The following is a 15,728-nucleotide window of genomic DNA, read 5'->3' on the forward strand; positions in this document are numbered from 1 at the left end:
ATCCTTCTTGTCTTCAGTCAACTCTGTTTGGGCTTTCACACCGCCAAGGAACCGGGTTCGGGAACACGAACCTAGTCTGGAACCTGAAAATAATTGGAGCCTGAAAAGTTGTTTCGCAGCTGGAACCAGAAAATAGTGGTTCTCAGCGCAAACCAAAAACTAGAGCCTTGATGTCGTCAGTGGGTGTGTCATATTCTAGGCTGTGAAGACTAGTAGCAAGAAGGAAGGAAGGAGACAAAGTATAATCTAATCTAAATCTAATCATTAGTGATTTCAAAAATGATCTAAAGTTACATCATTCTCTCTATCTTCCTCACATGCTCAGCAAACACACGCACGCGTGAATTTCGTAAAGCATTTATATTCCAGTAACGGAGCAGCTGGCTAGTAAGAAAGTGTCTTTTTTTTCATAGAAAATAGTGTTTATTTCAGACTTTAGTGGAAGATATTATCCTCATTTCCAGTGAAGTAGCTGCCATCTTGTTGTGACATTTTTGTCTATCCCGACACAACGTTGATGACGCTGATGGTTCTGGTTACACTGGTATGAACGCAGGCTGGTTCGCCAGACAGCACCAAGGTTCGGAGGTTCCAGAACAGAAACGGGCAAGGTTCCTTGGCGGTGTAAAAGCCCTATGTGTGGGCCCTGTCTCAAAAACCCAGCCTAACTGTTATAAAAAAGCCCTTGGAGGCACCTTGATATTAAAATCGATAAAGATACAGAAGATAAGACCAGTTTGACATTGTATGACCGAGCTCAAACCTTGCATACAGAACAGGCCAGTTGTTTTCCGCCATGCATGCTGATACAGGCGCCACCTGTCCTGTGTCGTGAGTTTGTGGCTGGCTGGTTGCTGTGTGTCCAGGATTAACCTAATCAGATTGACACTGGCAAGTGCCACCAGACGGCGTGTTGTCAAGCCTGTTGCCATGGAGCTGGGGTCTGACAGAATTATAATTGTATTGGCAACGATTGGACTGGTAGGGCCGAGCGTCATAGACCTCCAGTAATGAGCTTTTCACTGCAGGGGAGTTGGCCACACTGCCGTACTGCCAACAACATCAGACCGTGTAGGATAGGCCTGCACACTGTCATTCTATGGTGATTTGAATCAGCCACCTTTGACCACAACGACCCCCCCCCCCCCCTCAGTTTAGGAGGAGTAGAACTTTCAGTAAGATGCCTTACAGATATGCCCTTTCCTTTTTGTCCTGTTTGGCCTGGATGTCTAAGGCTTGATCCCAAATGTAAGGTCGTCCTTTTTGCCCATCGCAGAGCTTCATCAACAAACCAAAAAAGTCACTTCACTATTGATAATGAGCTCACGGCCTGTCCGGCAGCAGGCGTTAGCTATGGGTGACGTCAGCTCTATGCTGCATGTTCTGTCTTTCACAAGGGCACAGCGGTCCCCTCCCCAGGCTCCAGAGCTACAGCTACTAGCCTATGTAGCCTACATGGGGGACAAAAAACTGTGGATTCCAGTGCTAAATATAGACGTGGTAGTAGGTGCGGATTAGGGATGAATTGGGGAGAAGTGAAGGATCAGTGTGCTGGGAACATCATGCAGCTCTGAGATGATTGATTTGACAATATATGGGGCTCTCCACCAGCAGACAGGGTGGCAGGCTCCAGCTGATGCAGGGTGTTTTGGATTCTCTGAGAGGTCGTACTCGTAGCTATCTTCATGGACTAGCTAGCCAAGGCAAGAGCGGTCTTATTTTTTATTTATTTTTTAAATATATGAAAAGTATGTATTTTATTCAACGAGATGCCCTCTGTTCATCTTTAAGCAAGAGCAAGCAAAGGCATTTTGTCCTGGCAAAGATCTAAAAATATATTTGTCTTTGTTCCCGAGTCGTACAGAACCCTTTTAAATCCCCTGAATGATGTCTCTCTATTTCACATGAAATGATGAGGCTAATGGATTAGCCGTGGCATCTCGGAGAGAATTGGGAGCATGACAACCTGGCTTTTTATCAGTGCCGGAGTATAACTCTCAGTGGCCATGAGAGAGAGAGAGAGAGAGAGAGAGAGAGAGAGAGAGAGAGAGAGAGAGAGAGAGAGAGAGGAAGGGTGAGAGAAAGGTAGAGAGAGAGAGGGAGAAAGGCAGCGAGGGAGAGAGCGTGGGCCAGTCTGTCCTTGGTGCAGCACTGTGATTCACTGGTTCCGTCACACTGCCCTATTTCATCCTGAGTGCTTCATTATGTTTTTTATTTTTTTTTAGTTTTTTTTTTTTACAAATGGCCTCTCACTTGCCGTTAGATCTGGGACAGCACCTGCACTGATATGGGACAGTCTTGCCCCTCTCTCTCCCTCTCTCCTTGTGTATGAATGCAGCAGGGTTCTTCTTAGGTTCAGTCACGCCACCTTGCTCCCAGGCTCGGGCCACGGCCATTGAAACAGCCACGGCGTCTCTGCCAAACCCTTATTAGCCCCTAGTCACCTGACACCAGTCTCATGTCACACTGACACTTGTCACATGACGCCACCGTCGTCGGTGTGTGTGTGTCTCTCTGTGAAACTGCCGCATCCGTGTGAGTGTTTACTCAGTGGCAGGCTGATTAATTCAGCTCCTGTAACCTACTTAAGGCGGCCCTGGGGGTCACGGTTGTGCAGTGGGCGGCAGGGTGGTGCCTTTCAGCCGCCAGACCCCTGCCTCCAGCTCCCATGCCGCTGCCCCCAGCCCCCAGCCCCCAGACCCCTGCCTCCAGACCCCTGCCTCCAGCCTCGAGGCCACCAGCTCCTAGACTCTCTCACTCCCCCGGACCTGGATGACGCTATCCCTGATGCCCTGGGGGGGACATATGCGTTGCCATGGGAACACGGATGCCTAGGTTGCCGATGGGGGGGGGGGGGGGGCTGTTGCAGAGAACAGGGAGGGGGGTGGAGAAGTAATGTAATCAGACAGCAAGAGGCCCCCGCTGAAGTGTAGCGCAGGCGTGTGTGCGTGTGCGCGTACGTGTGTTTGTGTGTGAGTCAGTGAGTGAGTGACTTTGAGTGTGAGCATGCGTTAAAAAAACGTTTAAAATTCAACCATTCGATAAGATCTTGGACACACCTTCACCTATCGCATCACAAACCTCCTCCGTTTGTCCCTTCGGTCACAGGCGGTGACGCTGATCCATCGTGAGTCCATCCACACTGCCCGGAGGGGACAACATCATCCACCACATCCTCACCGCATTGGATGCAGCTGGGTCAAAAGCAGAGGAAGAAGAAGAAGAAAAAGAAGAAGAAGAAGGAAGAGGAGGAGGAGGTGGAGGAGACGAAGAAGAAGAAGAGGGAGAAGTGGATGCAGTCTCTCCTCCCCCGTCCCGGTGACTCGTCTGTGGGGCCATGGTGAGTGGATAACCCCGGGGCGGCTGAGTGCTGAGGGCCCAGAGGTGGACCAGGCTAGGCTGCTGCTACCGCTGCTGCTGCTGCAGGCGTGAGTGAAGGCGGTGGGCTCGGACCAGACGAGCAGAGCCACCGCCACCATTTCGCGGGTGGTGTTGCCGGCGCGGAGGAGGGGGGGCGCCGGGCGCAGGCTGGAGGCTCTCTGGATGATGACCAGCCTGTTCCGCCGCAGCGGAGGAGGAGGAGGCGGGAACCATGGCGACGTCGTGGCCCACGGAAGCGACCCCGCGGCCTCGGGCGAGCTCAACAACAACAGCGGCCGCCCGGGGGGGCGTCAGGTGCGGAGACTGGAGTTCAACCAGGCCATGGAGGACTTCCGGACCATGTTCCCCAGCATGGAGCAGGAGGTGATCGAGTGCGTGCTGCGGGCCAACCAGGGCGCCGTGGACGCCACCATCGACCAGCTGCTCCAGATGAGCCTGGACGGACACGGGTCTGACGACAGCTCCGACTCGGAGGACAGCATCCCTCCTGAGGTCAGTCTGGGGCCCCTGTTACCTAATACTCCAGTACAACACTCCCATAACTGAAAATGCATCCTTCCTCCCTTCCTCCCTTCCTCCCTTCCTCCCTCCCTTCCTCCCTTCCTTCCTTCCTTCCTTCCTTCCTTCCTCAAAGAAGTAGAAGTCACTGTCTCACTGATCAGAAATGACTCAGATTGGTGAAAGCAAGGCAGCGGGGGGGAGCTGGCTTTGACTCGTCCCATAACGGTTCTTTCGTTACTGCTAGGAAAGGAGAAAGGAAGGGAAGGGTCCATCTCTAAAGGTTTCAAACAGGGGCCTCGGTTTGGGACAGGTCAGAGGTCAAAAGCAGGTCAGGGGGGCATGCTGATCCAAAGGCTGAGGCTTCCTCAGTCCTCCAGTGTTAAAGCAGCACCACATAGATGTCGCCACCCTCACAGTCACTCATGCACGGTATTACATTTCTCCATCTTGGGGCTTTGGTGTCACGTGAAAACAAGATGGTTGCTTTTGGGGGTAGTGGGAAAAGGCTTTGATACTAGCCTGTTCATATGCAGCTGTAGTGGATGACATGCATCTCTTTGGGGTGGGGGGGGGGGGGGGGTGTGTAAGGTTAGCACTGTGCTGAATGATACTATGTTATTGGTGACAGAAGGCTTTGAGAAGCTGTCTATAGCTTTTCATGGAAAGCTTGACAATACCCAGTTACAGTACAACGATGCTGTCTAGCCATGGGGCTGACCGCTGTGATCAGGTCCCCAGGAAGAATAGCTACTGCATATTTGCTGTAATGGTGGATCCAAATAAACAAACCAAACCATACTGTGGAGGGCCGTGTGTTAACGCGGGAGTCTCAGGTGCAGGGAAGGAGCCACCCCAGGTGTCAGTCTGCCTTCCGCTGGGTTTATTAGCTGCAACACAGGAACAACATCCAGCGTCAATAGCAGAGCGATTGTCCAACCTGCCGCGCTGGTTCTTTCCCCCGTAACTGTCACCAGGGGAAGTGATAATAAGATTGTATCAAGTGCAGTGTCGGATCGTCAAAGCGACTTGCTCCGTGTTTGATTAAATTACTGCAGGTCTCTCCGTCGCCGGACTATTTATGTATTGTTTTTATTAGTGTGTCTGTGTCCGCAGCAGGATATTAACTCTTTTTTCTTTTTTTTTGGGGGGGGGGGGGGTTGATCATTCCGAAAGACCATCAAGAGGAGTGGAGAGGCTTTAATTTGATAAATCGAATAAGCCAAGTGCTCATAGCGTCGGGCACTCTGCCTCACCTGCAAGGCTCTTTATTTGGCAAGTGGTTTTAATTGATTGAACCCGTTAAATGCAGGATTAAATGCCGGATCCAGGCCAAATCACACTGCTGGAATGGAATAAAACCGCTTCATGCCAAAGCCCTTCACAATCCTCCCCAATGCGGCACCGAAAAATACATTAAATCACTATTCATTTGATATGCTGTGTGAAGTGGCTACATGTGCTCCCATCTTGTTTTCTGATGTGTTGTTGACAAGTGCTTTATGATGGTGTCAATGGCTCTCACGACCTCTGACCCCCCCCCCCCTTCTGTAGATCCTGGAGCGGACACTGGAGCCCGACAGCTCTGACGAGGAGCCCCCGCCGGTCTACTCCCCGCCCTCCTATGACATGCACATTTATGACAGGAAGTACCCAGACGAGGTCCTGCCCACGCCACCGCCACCCAGGCAAGAGGGGAACGGGGGGGGGGGTGGGGGGGGGGACTCTCTGACCTGATTTCACTTGAAGGAAAAAATTACGGATGTCTAGAATAGTGTGGTTTTGATGAACGACTCATAGAGCGATGGATGCTTTAGGTCGCTATCTCGATATCCAATGATGATGAGTAATATGGTTATCTGGAAGATGGGAGGACACTGCGAGTGCTTTGAATGCTTAAGAGGCTGACGCTTTCAGTGCTCCCTCTGCTGTCAAACAGCTGCTACTGCGGCTGTTAGATCTGTGAGAGCTGCAACCTCCTTATTCAACTACGACTGTATGCGTGCGAACCGGGCCGATATTAGGTCTAATATCTTTATCTAATCTCATACAGATGTTTTCGAGTTTCACTGCCCTTGTAAATATGAACACAGTTCCAGGGAGAGAATCATAAGAGAGAAAAATCTGATTCTTTGGATAGGCCTATGTATAACAAATTGAAGATATGGAGCGGCCGAAAAGTAAAATGCACGTTTTTTTTTGTTTTTTTACGGGTATTCATATGCGTGGAACATAGCCACATAATGGTTTGGGACCAAAACACCACACAAGTAAGTACTGGTCATTCTTAATGGGAGGCATCCGTTACTGACCATCGCCCACCTTTTCTGCCAGGTTTGAGGATGTCCCACCCCTGCCCCCGCCCGCGCCCCCGCCCACCGGTCAACGCCAGGTTGGCAGCTACAGGAACTGGAACCCACCGTTACTAGGCAACCTCCCCGATGACTTCCTGAGGATCCTGCCTCAGCAGCTGGACAGTCTGCCGGTGGGTTGTGTTTAATGGCTGCTGGTTCCCTTAATGGACCATTAACCCACCCTGGTATCACCGCCTGTACAGACCGGCCTCATGACCAGCAGCCCCGCAGTTCATCCCTATACCTACCCATCCATCCATCCGTTCTCTGACATCTTATTGATTTCTCTGGTATAGAATGTTCGTCTGTACAGGATATCAATGATTTTCGAAGAAGAGGTCATGTGTGTTCACACCTCCTAATGCATTTGTTTCCCCCTCTATCTCTCTTTCTCTCTCTCTCTGGTCTCTCTCTCTCTCTCTCTTTCTCTCTCTCTGGTCCCTCTCTCCCTATCTCTCTCTCTGGTCCCTCTCTTTCTCTCTCTCTCTGGTCCCTCTCTCTCTCTTTTTCTCTCTCCCTATCTCTCTCTCTGGTCCCTCTCTTTCTCTTTCTATCTCTCTCTCTGGTCCCTCTCCTTCTCTCTCTCTCTCTCTCTCTCTCTCTCTCTCTCTCTTTCTATCTCTCTCTCCGGTCCCTCTCTGTCTCTCTCTCTTTCTATCTCTCTCTCCCTCTCTCTCTCTGGTCCTTCTCTTTCTATCTCCCTCTCCGGTCCCTCTCTGTCTCTCCCTCCAGCGCTCTCAGAGCAGTCTGACCCAGCCTTCGTCCTCCTCCTCCTCTTCCTCCCTGTCGTCCATGACGACGCAGCAGCCGGCCGAGCCGACAGTGGCCAGGGCAGGGCAGGTTGGCATGGAGACGGCGCAGGAGAGGCAGCTGAAGCAGTACTTGGAGGACGAGCGCATCGCCCTCTTCCTGCAGAACGAGGAGTTTATGAGGGAGCTGCAGCGCAACCGCGACTTTCTGATCGCCCTTGAGAGAGGTGGAGGCACGCGCGCATGCGCCCTCACACTCACACACACACACACACTCACATCTAGACTAGTCTCGCTTCATCTGACTCTGCATTTAAATGGAGAAAACACGTTTAGAGGGGTGTAGCTTACAACTTCGCAACAGCGCTTTTCACATCCTGCGCCCCCCCCCACCCCCAGTATCTCAACCGAGAGATGAGGTTCGGTGTATCTGAGATGACAACTAGACACACACACACACACACACACACACGTGCACATGTAGTGTATATACAGTGACATCGCTCCCTTCCGTACGCTTTCATCCCCGTCGATCTAAGGCGAGGAGGAACTCCCGTCATCTAAAACGACACCTCCTCAGTCAGTCACATGGTGGTCACGGCCGCGCGCCTCCCTCCTCCCACTCCCTCCACCCCCACGCTGAGTGGAGGCTGGCGGAGGTAGGAAACCGGAGGACGCCGGGCCTCATCGCGACGCGTGGGGAAAATGCCAACGAGGAACATTCCTCTCAGAGACGGCGTTTGCTAGCATTCCCTCGTTCCGTTTCCATGCATTCCGTTCCCCGTCCCGTTTCCGATCTCTCCTACCTCTGCCCAGCCTGCCCTCCTCCTTCCTCCTCCACGCTCACATCCTCCGCTGGACACCGAGTCGCCGGTTCTCTTCTGTGTTAGATGCGCTGAAGTAAGAGTCGCGGTCGGACCCCCCCCCCCCCCCGAGTCCAATCATTCACCAGGGCCCGGGTTGTTCAAAACTTTAAATCTGGATCAGAATGGATCCTAATTCTTTTTTTTCCCCTATACAACTCAAAATCAGCCAGAGAGATCTGATCCTGGATATTCATTCTGATCCAGATTACTGTTTTTTTAACAACTGGGCCCAGCTTTCACAGGGAGGTTCACAAGCAGGGAGATTACCCTATCGTTCATCTGCTCTCAGACGTGGCACTAGCGTCCCGGTCGTCCCTCTGTCACTCTGAGAAGGTCCACATTTGTGTCATGTGGGGCCTGCATTAAGCTCCTGGGGGTGGGGGGAGAATCTTGCCATTAAAGCCACTGAAGAGGAACTATGTGTGTCGATGGTGGGTCGATTTTGTGTGTGTGTGTGTGTGTGTGTGTGTGTGTGTGTGTGTGTGTGTGTGTTTCAAGCCTCTTGTTTTTGTTCTAGGAGATAATTGTGCCTCTGGCTCTGGGGAGGCCTGTACCACAGCTTCAGACGAGGCCTTGTTCCGTGACAAACTCAAGCACATGGGGAAATGTAAGAGCTCTCTCTCTCTCTCTCTACACACCCCTCTCTCTCACACACTCTTTTCTTTTACACTCTCATTTTCTCTTCTCACTCACACACACACACACACACACACACACACACTCACTCTCTCTCTCACACTCACATACTCTCTCTCAGTCTATCTATCTCTCTCTCTCTTCCCACTTACACACACACACACTCTCTCTCTCTCACACACTCTCACTCACACACACACACACACACTCACTCTCTCTCTCTCTCTCTCTCTCTCTCTCTCTCTCTCTCGGTCACTACCTGGTCCTCATCTTCACAGAAGGATGTTGACTTGTTCGCTATCATTCATCTTGTATTGTTGCAACCTATGACATTGTCAGTGTTGTAATTACAGAAAAGGTGCAGCAGTGGCAGGGAGTGTTTAGTGATGGATGGCGTCTATATACAGAGTGAGGTTCATTATGAGAGATCAACACACATTTGGAGGACATGACCCCCTTAGTCAGTGCTCCAGAAAGTTGGAGGAGGAACAGTCCCCTACCTCGTTGCAGTGTCATGCTGCTCTTAAATCAAAGGGGGAGAAAAAAGTGCATATCAGGCTATGACGATGCCAAATGAATCAGGTTTAATCAAAGAGAGATTGTTGATTTTGAGAAATAAGAAATTAAAACAGATTTGTTTTCTCAGGTCAGTGGATTCATCTGTAGTCAAAACACTTTGCACAAATTCTATATATATTTATTTAAAATATATATATATATATACGGTGAATTATAGATAAATTCTCTACTTACGATGTGATCCTTTAATCCTCCACAGCGACGCGAAAGAAGCTTTTTGAAATAGCCCGAGCTTTCTCTGAGAAGACCAAGAGGAGAAAAACCAAGAGGAGGGCCCTCCTGAAGCAGCATCACTCGTATCCTTCAACTTTACTTCCACCAGCCCCCCCATCACCCCTCACCCCTCACCCCTCACCCCCATCCCCCACCCCTCCTGGGCACGTTGCCATGTCCAGGAGTCCCTTTAGTGCCCAATGGCTCCTTTGTCCTCAGCAGAAATTACAATGGGCCTCAAATGGAAGGAACAGATGCGCTTGCACTGTTCCAGATGTAATTAACTATCCCTGAGAGACTTTGCCTGCATATTGATGTGCGGGGCTGTTAATATCTGCCTTTGTTTAGATTAGTTTTTTATGTCCATGTGTTTGATTCCCTGGGGAAGTCCCATTAGTATCCAGCTGGAAGGTGATAGAGGGTTCATTAGGACTGGTGGTGGGGGGGGGGGAGAGTAACGGCCAAGCTCCACCATGGCCATCGAGCGTTGCGTCTAATGTGCGTTGCGTCCGAAATTGGGATCAAATGCATTGTAATCAATGAAAGGTGCTCCACCTGCTGCGTAGCGTCGCGTCAGCGTTGCGTCCGATGGCTGCGTCCAAAGTAGACTTTCAAAAAAGTTTGATTTTTGACGGTGGATGGACGCAGACGTCACAATGAGACGCCCCACGTGGGCGCCGTGGGGCGTCAATCACCGCACCTGTGGTGAACTCTTGTTGCAGGAATGGATACTCTATGTATCAGATGAATAAACGTTGGTATGATCATCATCTGACATGTCTGGAGTTTAGAATGATAAGGTTCTATCTCCGTTTAGAATGATACGGTTCTATCTCCGTTTAGAATGATAAGGTTCTATCTCCGTTTAGAATGATACGGTTCTATCTCCGTTTAGAATGATACGGTTCTATCTCCGTTTAGAATGATAAGGTTCTATCTCCGTTTAGAATGATAAGGTTCTATCTCCGTTTAGAATGATAAGGTTCTATCTCCGTTTAGAATGATAAGGTTCTATCTCCGTTTGTATGTAACTAGATTTATGGTTAAGGATAGGGTTAGATTTAAGGTTAGGGCAAGGTTTAGGATTAGTGGTTAGTTAGTTTAAATGTTGTTGACAGTTAGTTGAACATCTACTGAACTAGCAACTATCTATTTGGGAATATGTAGATAAAATATTACCCTGATTGGAAAATGTTCTTTATGATGTTGTTATTGTTGTGGACATAATTGCAGTCAAGGGTGAAATTATTCCTGTATACAAAAAATGCCAGTGGAGCTAGAGTAGAACGTTGACGTTGACGCAACGTTGACGCGACGCAGCAGGTGGAGCTTGGACAACGGGAAGTTGACGCAACGTCGATGGCGAGTTGACGCGACGCAGCAGGTGGAGCTTGGCCGTAAGACAACTCTTGTGGGAGTAAGACAACTCATAGAACTGGTGATATGAGTAGAGTAGAATGATGAGTAAAATCATGCTAGATCTCTCAATATCTATGTGTCGACAGAGGAGGGTGTATATTTTGATGCAGTGATGGTTTGAGGGAGGATATACGTCCTCATTTGCTGTAGAAGCAGGACAACTTGATATAGAACTGGTCATTCTGGGGCCCCCTCCCCCTGTGAAGTACTCTCCCATCCTTGACATGGCTTTGCTTGTGAGTCTGCAGGCATAGTGTTGCTGTGTATTGCTGCATCTCATCTCTCTTTCCTTAACATCTCCCTCCCAGACTGGGCAACGCTGCCTCCACTGCCAACCTCTTAGAAGATGAGGAAGGACCCCAGAGTGGTAATTATCTATGTTGTCATGTCAAGCCCAATGAGGGAAGTTAAATGATGAGGTGCTAAGGATTGCACTGCAGTACTGCAGAGTGTAGCTGATACTTGTGAACAACTTTAAAGAGGGCAGGTAAATGTGTCCCATAGGTTGTTTCAATCTTCTTAACGTGTAAGTATGTTCTCCTTTTATAGAGGAGGACAGCAAGCTCAAGAGACAAGGCATTCAGGAAGAGGAGGTGCCCCAGCAGGAAGTGTTGTCATGGTGAGCGCTGCAACTGGACATTGGCACAGGAAGGATTACCACTGAGAGAAACTAACCAAACATTCTTCTCTTTAGATATGAACAAATATAGACAAATATAAATATCTGTTCTAACATTGGGACATCATAGAATTCTGTCAGAGTGCAATGATCGCATTACCACTATCATAAATTGTCTGTGACACTTCTTTAAGACTTGTTTAACTAACAACTGTCTTCACCATGTCTCTCACAGATCAGTCACACACTCTAGGTGTTTCTGTGAGGAGAGGAGGATCCATGGCTCTCACCACTCCTCCTGACCTGAACCAGCCAGTCCCCAGTTCCATGTTCCTCTCACCACATCCTTACAGATACAAAGATCTCATTCGATTTTTTTTCCCCCACAAAATCAACAAACTAGTTAGGCAATGTTTTGTATTCTTTAAGTTGCATTTGAATATTTAAAAAATAATTATAATAATTGTTGTTATTGATTGTAAATATTGATGTTATTATGATTATAGTTATATTGTTATCATTATTCATTTACAACTGTCATTATACATAGACTTAGTCCTGATTGATAATATATTGGGGGGGTGTTATAGTGTTTTGACATTTCAAGTTGGAGTTATGGCCACCATTTTGCTCATATATGAATGGGTCATTTCTCACCATGTTTACCTCAGGACCATTTGAATAGTCACGCTCTAGCCCTTTGTGTCGTGTGTTTGGGAGTAAGAGGATGTCACATCGAGAGTACCCCCCATCCCACTTCTCCATGGTAACCTCATATAGCTGAATCTACCTTTATCGTTCTCAGTGATACTGTACCGGTCATCATTTCTTGCGCAACGTCACTTTCACTCATACTTTATCAACGTGTAATCTTGTTATATAGTGTTTGTAGCCACTACTGATTCCTCTCAAGAACACTTGGACATGCATAGAGAATTAACTTAGTCCTGTTCACACTTTTTTCACCGACATTTTCTTATGAATTGTCTTTGCCAGCCACACATCTTTCTTGGAGGCCAAGTGATATGTTCATAATGGCTGTTTCACAATGACATTGTGAAAACTGAATGATAACAATGCTCTCAGTGATCCTATAGAGAATACCAGTAATTCCTGATATAATAGTTATTGTATAATAGTTATTGTAAGCTGATTTAGAATGTATCTGCGTCTGTATGAATTGAATTGGTTGGAAAGGTTTATGGGGGGGATCATCCCACCATAGGGATATCAACTATACATGTATTTAGCAAGAAAATATTCAATGCTCAGGGAAGCTTACTCACCCTCCATGTTGTTTTTAGGTTTGTGTGACCCATTCCTTTGTCATCATTCCCAACTGATTAAACTCTGAAATGGATTGATGTTTATTTTTATTTATTTATTTGTTACATCTTTGTGCGTTTTGTACAATATAATTGGGACATTATTGCACGCACTAGCTACACTTGAGAGAACTTTATGTAGTAAATTAACTCTGTGCAAATGACAGGACTGTAACACCAGTTCTACCCTGCAAAGTGCTGTTTTGACAAATAGAATGCCTCCTCATTGATTCCTAGTGTAGCGGAGGAGATTTGGATTAACATTTGTGTGATGATTGTCACCCTCGGACATTGAGGATGTCATCTTGGCCTAATGGTAGACACTTGTGTCTTCCACCTGGGAGATTTTGTTCAAACCCCGCTTGTAACATTGTTATGGGTCTTCTGAGGAGGCAGAGGCCAAAAGAGGATGAATGTATTGGAGATGATTAGGAATTGTGAATCCTCTTGGCCTAATGATAGAGGCTTGTGTCTTCCACGTGGGAGACCTGGAGTTGAACCCCGGCCACCCCATCACCCGCATCAGACCAGTTTCCCCTCCACTTGCAACTCTGGTGGTTACACAATGGTATAGTGAGCAGGATGTGGACCAACCATACCAAAACTAGAGGGTGGCTTTTATTTCAGTCTGTGAGCACTTTTTATCTGTGTCTGTTAAGTTATTCTTCTTGTGCGATGTTTAGGGGACACTGAGATTTGAATGACTTTTTCTTCTATGTTACTCTTTCTCCTTCCAAAGGATTGTGTCTTACGTGAATGTACTGTGTAGGACCCTGAGTGGAGCATTAACAGTTTAGAGGACACCTCGTTGAGCTTGTTATCTAAATGAGTTATGAGTTATCATCATCACCTTATCTGAGAAAAGAATGTATCCAATTCTCATTAGTGAAGGTCTTATTGTAACCATTTGACTGTATTCCTATATTTTTATATTTGAAAAAGCATTCACGTACATGCTAGAAACGTATCTGCCAATGATTTCTGTATTTAACTGCAGCTTAAATTAGAAAATATTAATGCTTTTTAAAATGGATCAAAACAATGTGTATCTGTAAGACATGCTGGTATAGCTCTCTAGACAAATGGAATAATCTCTATAGTAATAATCTCAACTCAACCCGCATCAAAGCATATATCGGATAAAACTGACAGCTTTGTTTGTCCCATTTTCAGGATAACTTCTTAGGTGAACCTTTTCTTATACTGCTTTTATTTGCTGTTTGAATAATAAAATTGTGTTGTACCCTGAGTGTTTGCTTATTTTGGGGGGATGATTACATTTTTCATGATCACATATCAACACACAGGATCACTGTGTGGCCCGGCCCAATATGTTTCTAACATGTGCTGGTCTGTGCTTGAATGCTCCTTCCTTACAAGACGGTATCTATAGCAGTTTGAGCTGACATTCCTTCCCTTCCGTGGATTGTCTTCACTTCCTCCTGCTCATCTGTAAGTGTATGTGAATGATCTGCCAAAGTTGCCATGAGCAGTGCTCTGACTGAAGACTGCTAGAAGTGTCATGTCAAGGCTCTTTATGTCAGGGCTTGTTCGCTTCCTTCCTCTGTTTTACAAGTTAAATGTCCCAGACACGCAGCAGCTCTGGTGGTTCCAGACTCTTTAGAAACACAGCATTGAATGGACAAGGTTCATGCTGACACCTCGTCCTGTACAATCAGTTACTTTAATTTGCTATGTGATAGTAATTCATCCTGCCGAATGAAGCTATCTAATTTCTGGCTATACTAGCATTTATCTCCATATGACCGTGCTATAATCAGAATCAGAAGACTTTATTGCCATGACATGTAAGCATGTTAGGAATTTGATTTGGGGCAGTGGAGCACGGTTTACAGCAGGACAGGTGCAAGACAGGACAAGACAGTGCAAACCAACATCATAGTGCAAGAGTCATAATTAATATAAATATAAAGTGCAGAGATCAAGTGTTCAAGTGTTCATATCCAGACAGTCCAAAGCTCTCTGGGTGGGGGTGGAGGGAGGGTAGATAGATAGGGGTCAGGTCAGGGGGGGGGGGCAGTGGCATTTAGGAGCCGGATGGCTGTGGGGAAAAAGCTGTGTGCATGTCGGGCCTTCACAGTTTTTAGGGACCTATACAGGTCAATGGAACTCTGATGCCAGATTTCTGACGACTTTTTCAACTCCAAACCGACTTTGCCCACTAGATGGCGCCCTACACATATTTATTTCACTTCAATCCACATCCTTTAGCCTACTACGTGTTTCTTTTTTTTCTGCTCTCTTTGCCTCTGTATCCACCTCTGTATCCAGCAATCGGACTGTATGACAGTGTTTTCACTCGTTCTAACCATGCAAACCTCTCATAATGCCCATAGTATCTGGATGATCCTTGCGCGCCCTTCTGTTTCAGTCCCCCCCCCTCCCCAGGGTTTTAGTCTTCCTTTGTCCCTTTATGTCCGTCTCTGGTCATAGCCACCCCTATCCTGGAGGGGGCCTGTGGTGAAGTGGCTGGCCCTGGGCCTGGCTGTGTGACATGTGTGTTGGGGTGATTAAGACTGGGTGGCCTTTATCCTGCTAATTGTGTAGGGACTGCAGATGGAGCTTTAACCTAAGCCTAGTCTGGCAACCCGTCTCTCAGATCTATGCTGCATTGGTTGGGCCTGGACTCCCTCCCTCTACCCCTCCCCCTCCATGTCTGATTTGGTTCTAATGTCCTCTTTTACATGTGGGGGGGGTGTGGAATCTGTGGATTGAACTGGATAATACATATTATTCAGTCATAAGGCCTGCAAATGCACATTTGCCTCGGGCAGGCGGTTCAGGACCATGTTCAGGACCATGTCCGCAAGGACAAATAGACTGAAGCTCAGCTTCTACCCTAGGGCCATTCAGGCCCTGAACACAGCAAAGACCTAGGTTCTAGGCCCTGGACAATCTAGACAATTTGATGGCAGCTACTAGATTGTAATCAAGTGCAATACTGAAACACAACTGTGAACATTTCAAACCTGCAAACTGCGACACTTTAAATGAATGTGCAATAATACTATGTGCAATATGACAACCCTCATGCACATAAGGTTCAGAGATAGGAAATGTTAGGATAT

The 15,728-nt window shown here is 47.6% G+C and overlaps 1 protein-coding gene across 1 annotated transcript; it reads left to right on the forward strand.

The window, feature by feature from the left end:
- Nucleotides 1-3,543: 3,543 nt before the first annotated feature.
- LOC308155583 (CUE domain-containing protein 1-like) lies at nt 3,544-11,685 on the forward strand (the record flags this gene model as incomplete). Its single annotated transcript, XM_080528942.1, has 9 exons — nt 3,544-3,873; nt 5,434-5,567; nt 6,214-6,364; nt 6,966-7,209; nt 8,366-8,455; nt 9,263-9,359; nt 11,004-11,062; nt 11,245-11,314; nt 11,550-11,685. Coding segments are annotated over 9 exons (1,176 nt in total). The 3' UTR covers nt 11,551-11,685.
- Nucleotides 11,686-15,728: the final 4,043 nt, after the last annotated feature.

This window comes from Nansenia antarctica, assembly GCF_963989245.1.
Source record: "Nansenia antarctica genome assembly, chromosome: 4".
NCBI lineage: Eukaryota > Metazoa > Chordata > Actinopteri > Argentiniformes > Microstomatidae > Nansenia > Nansenia antarctica.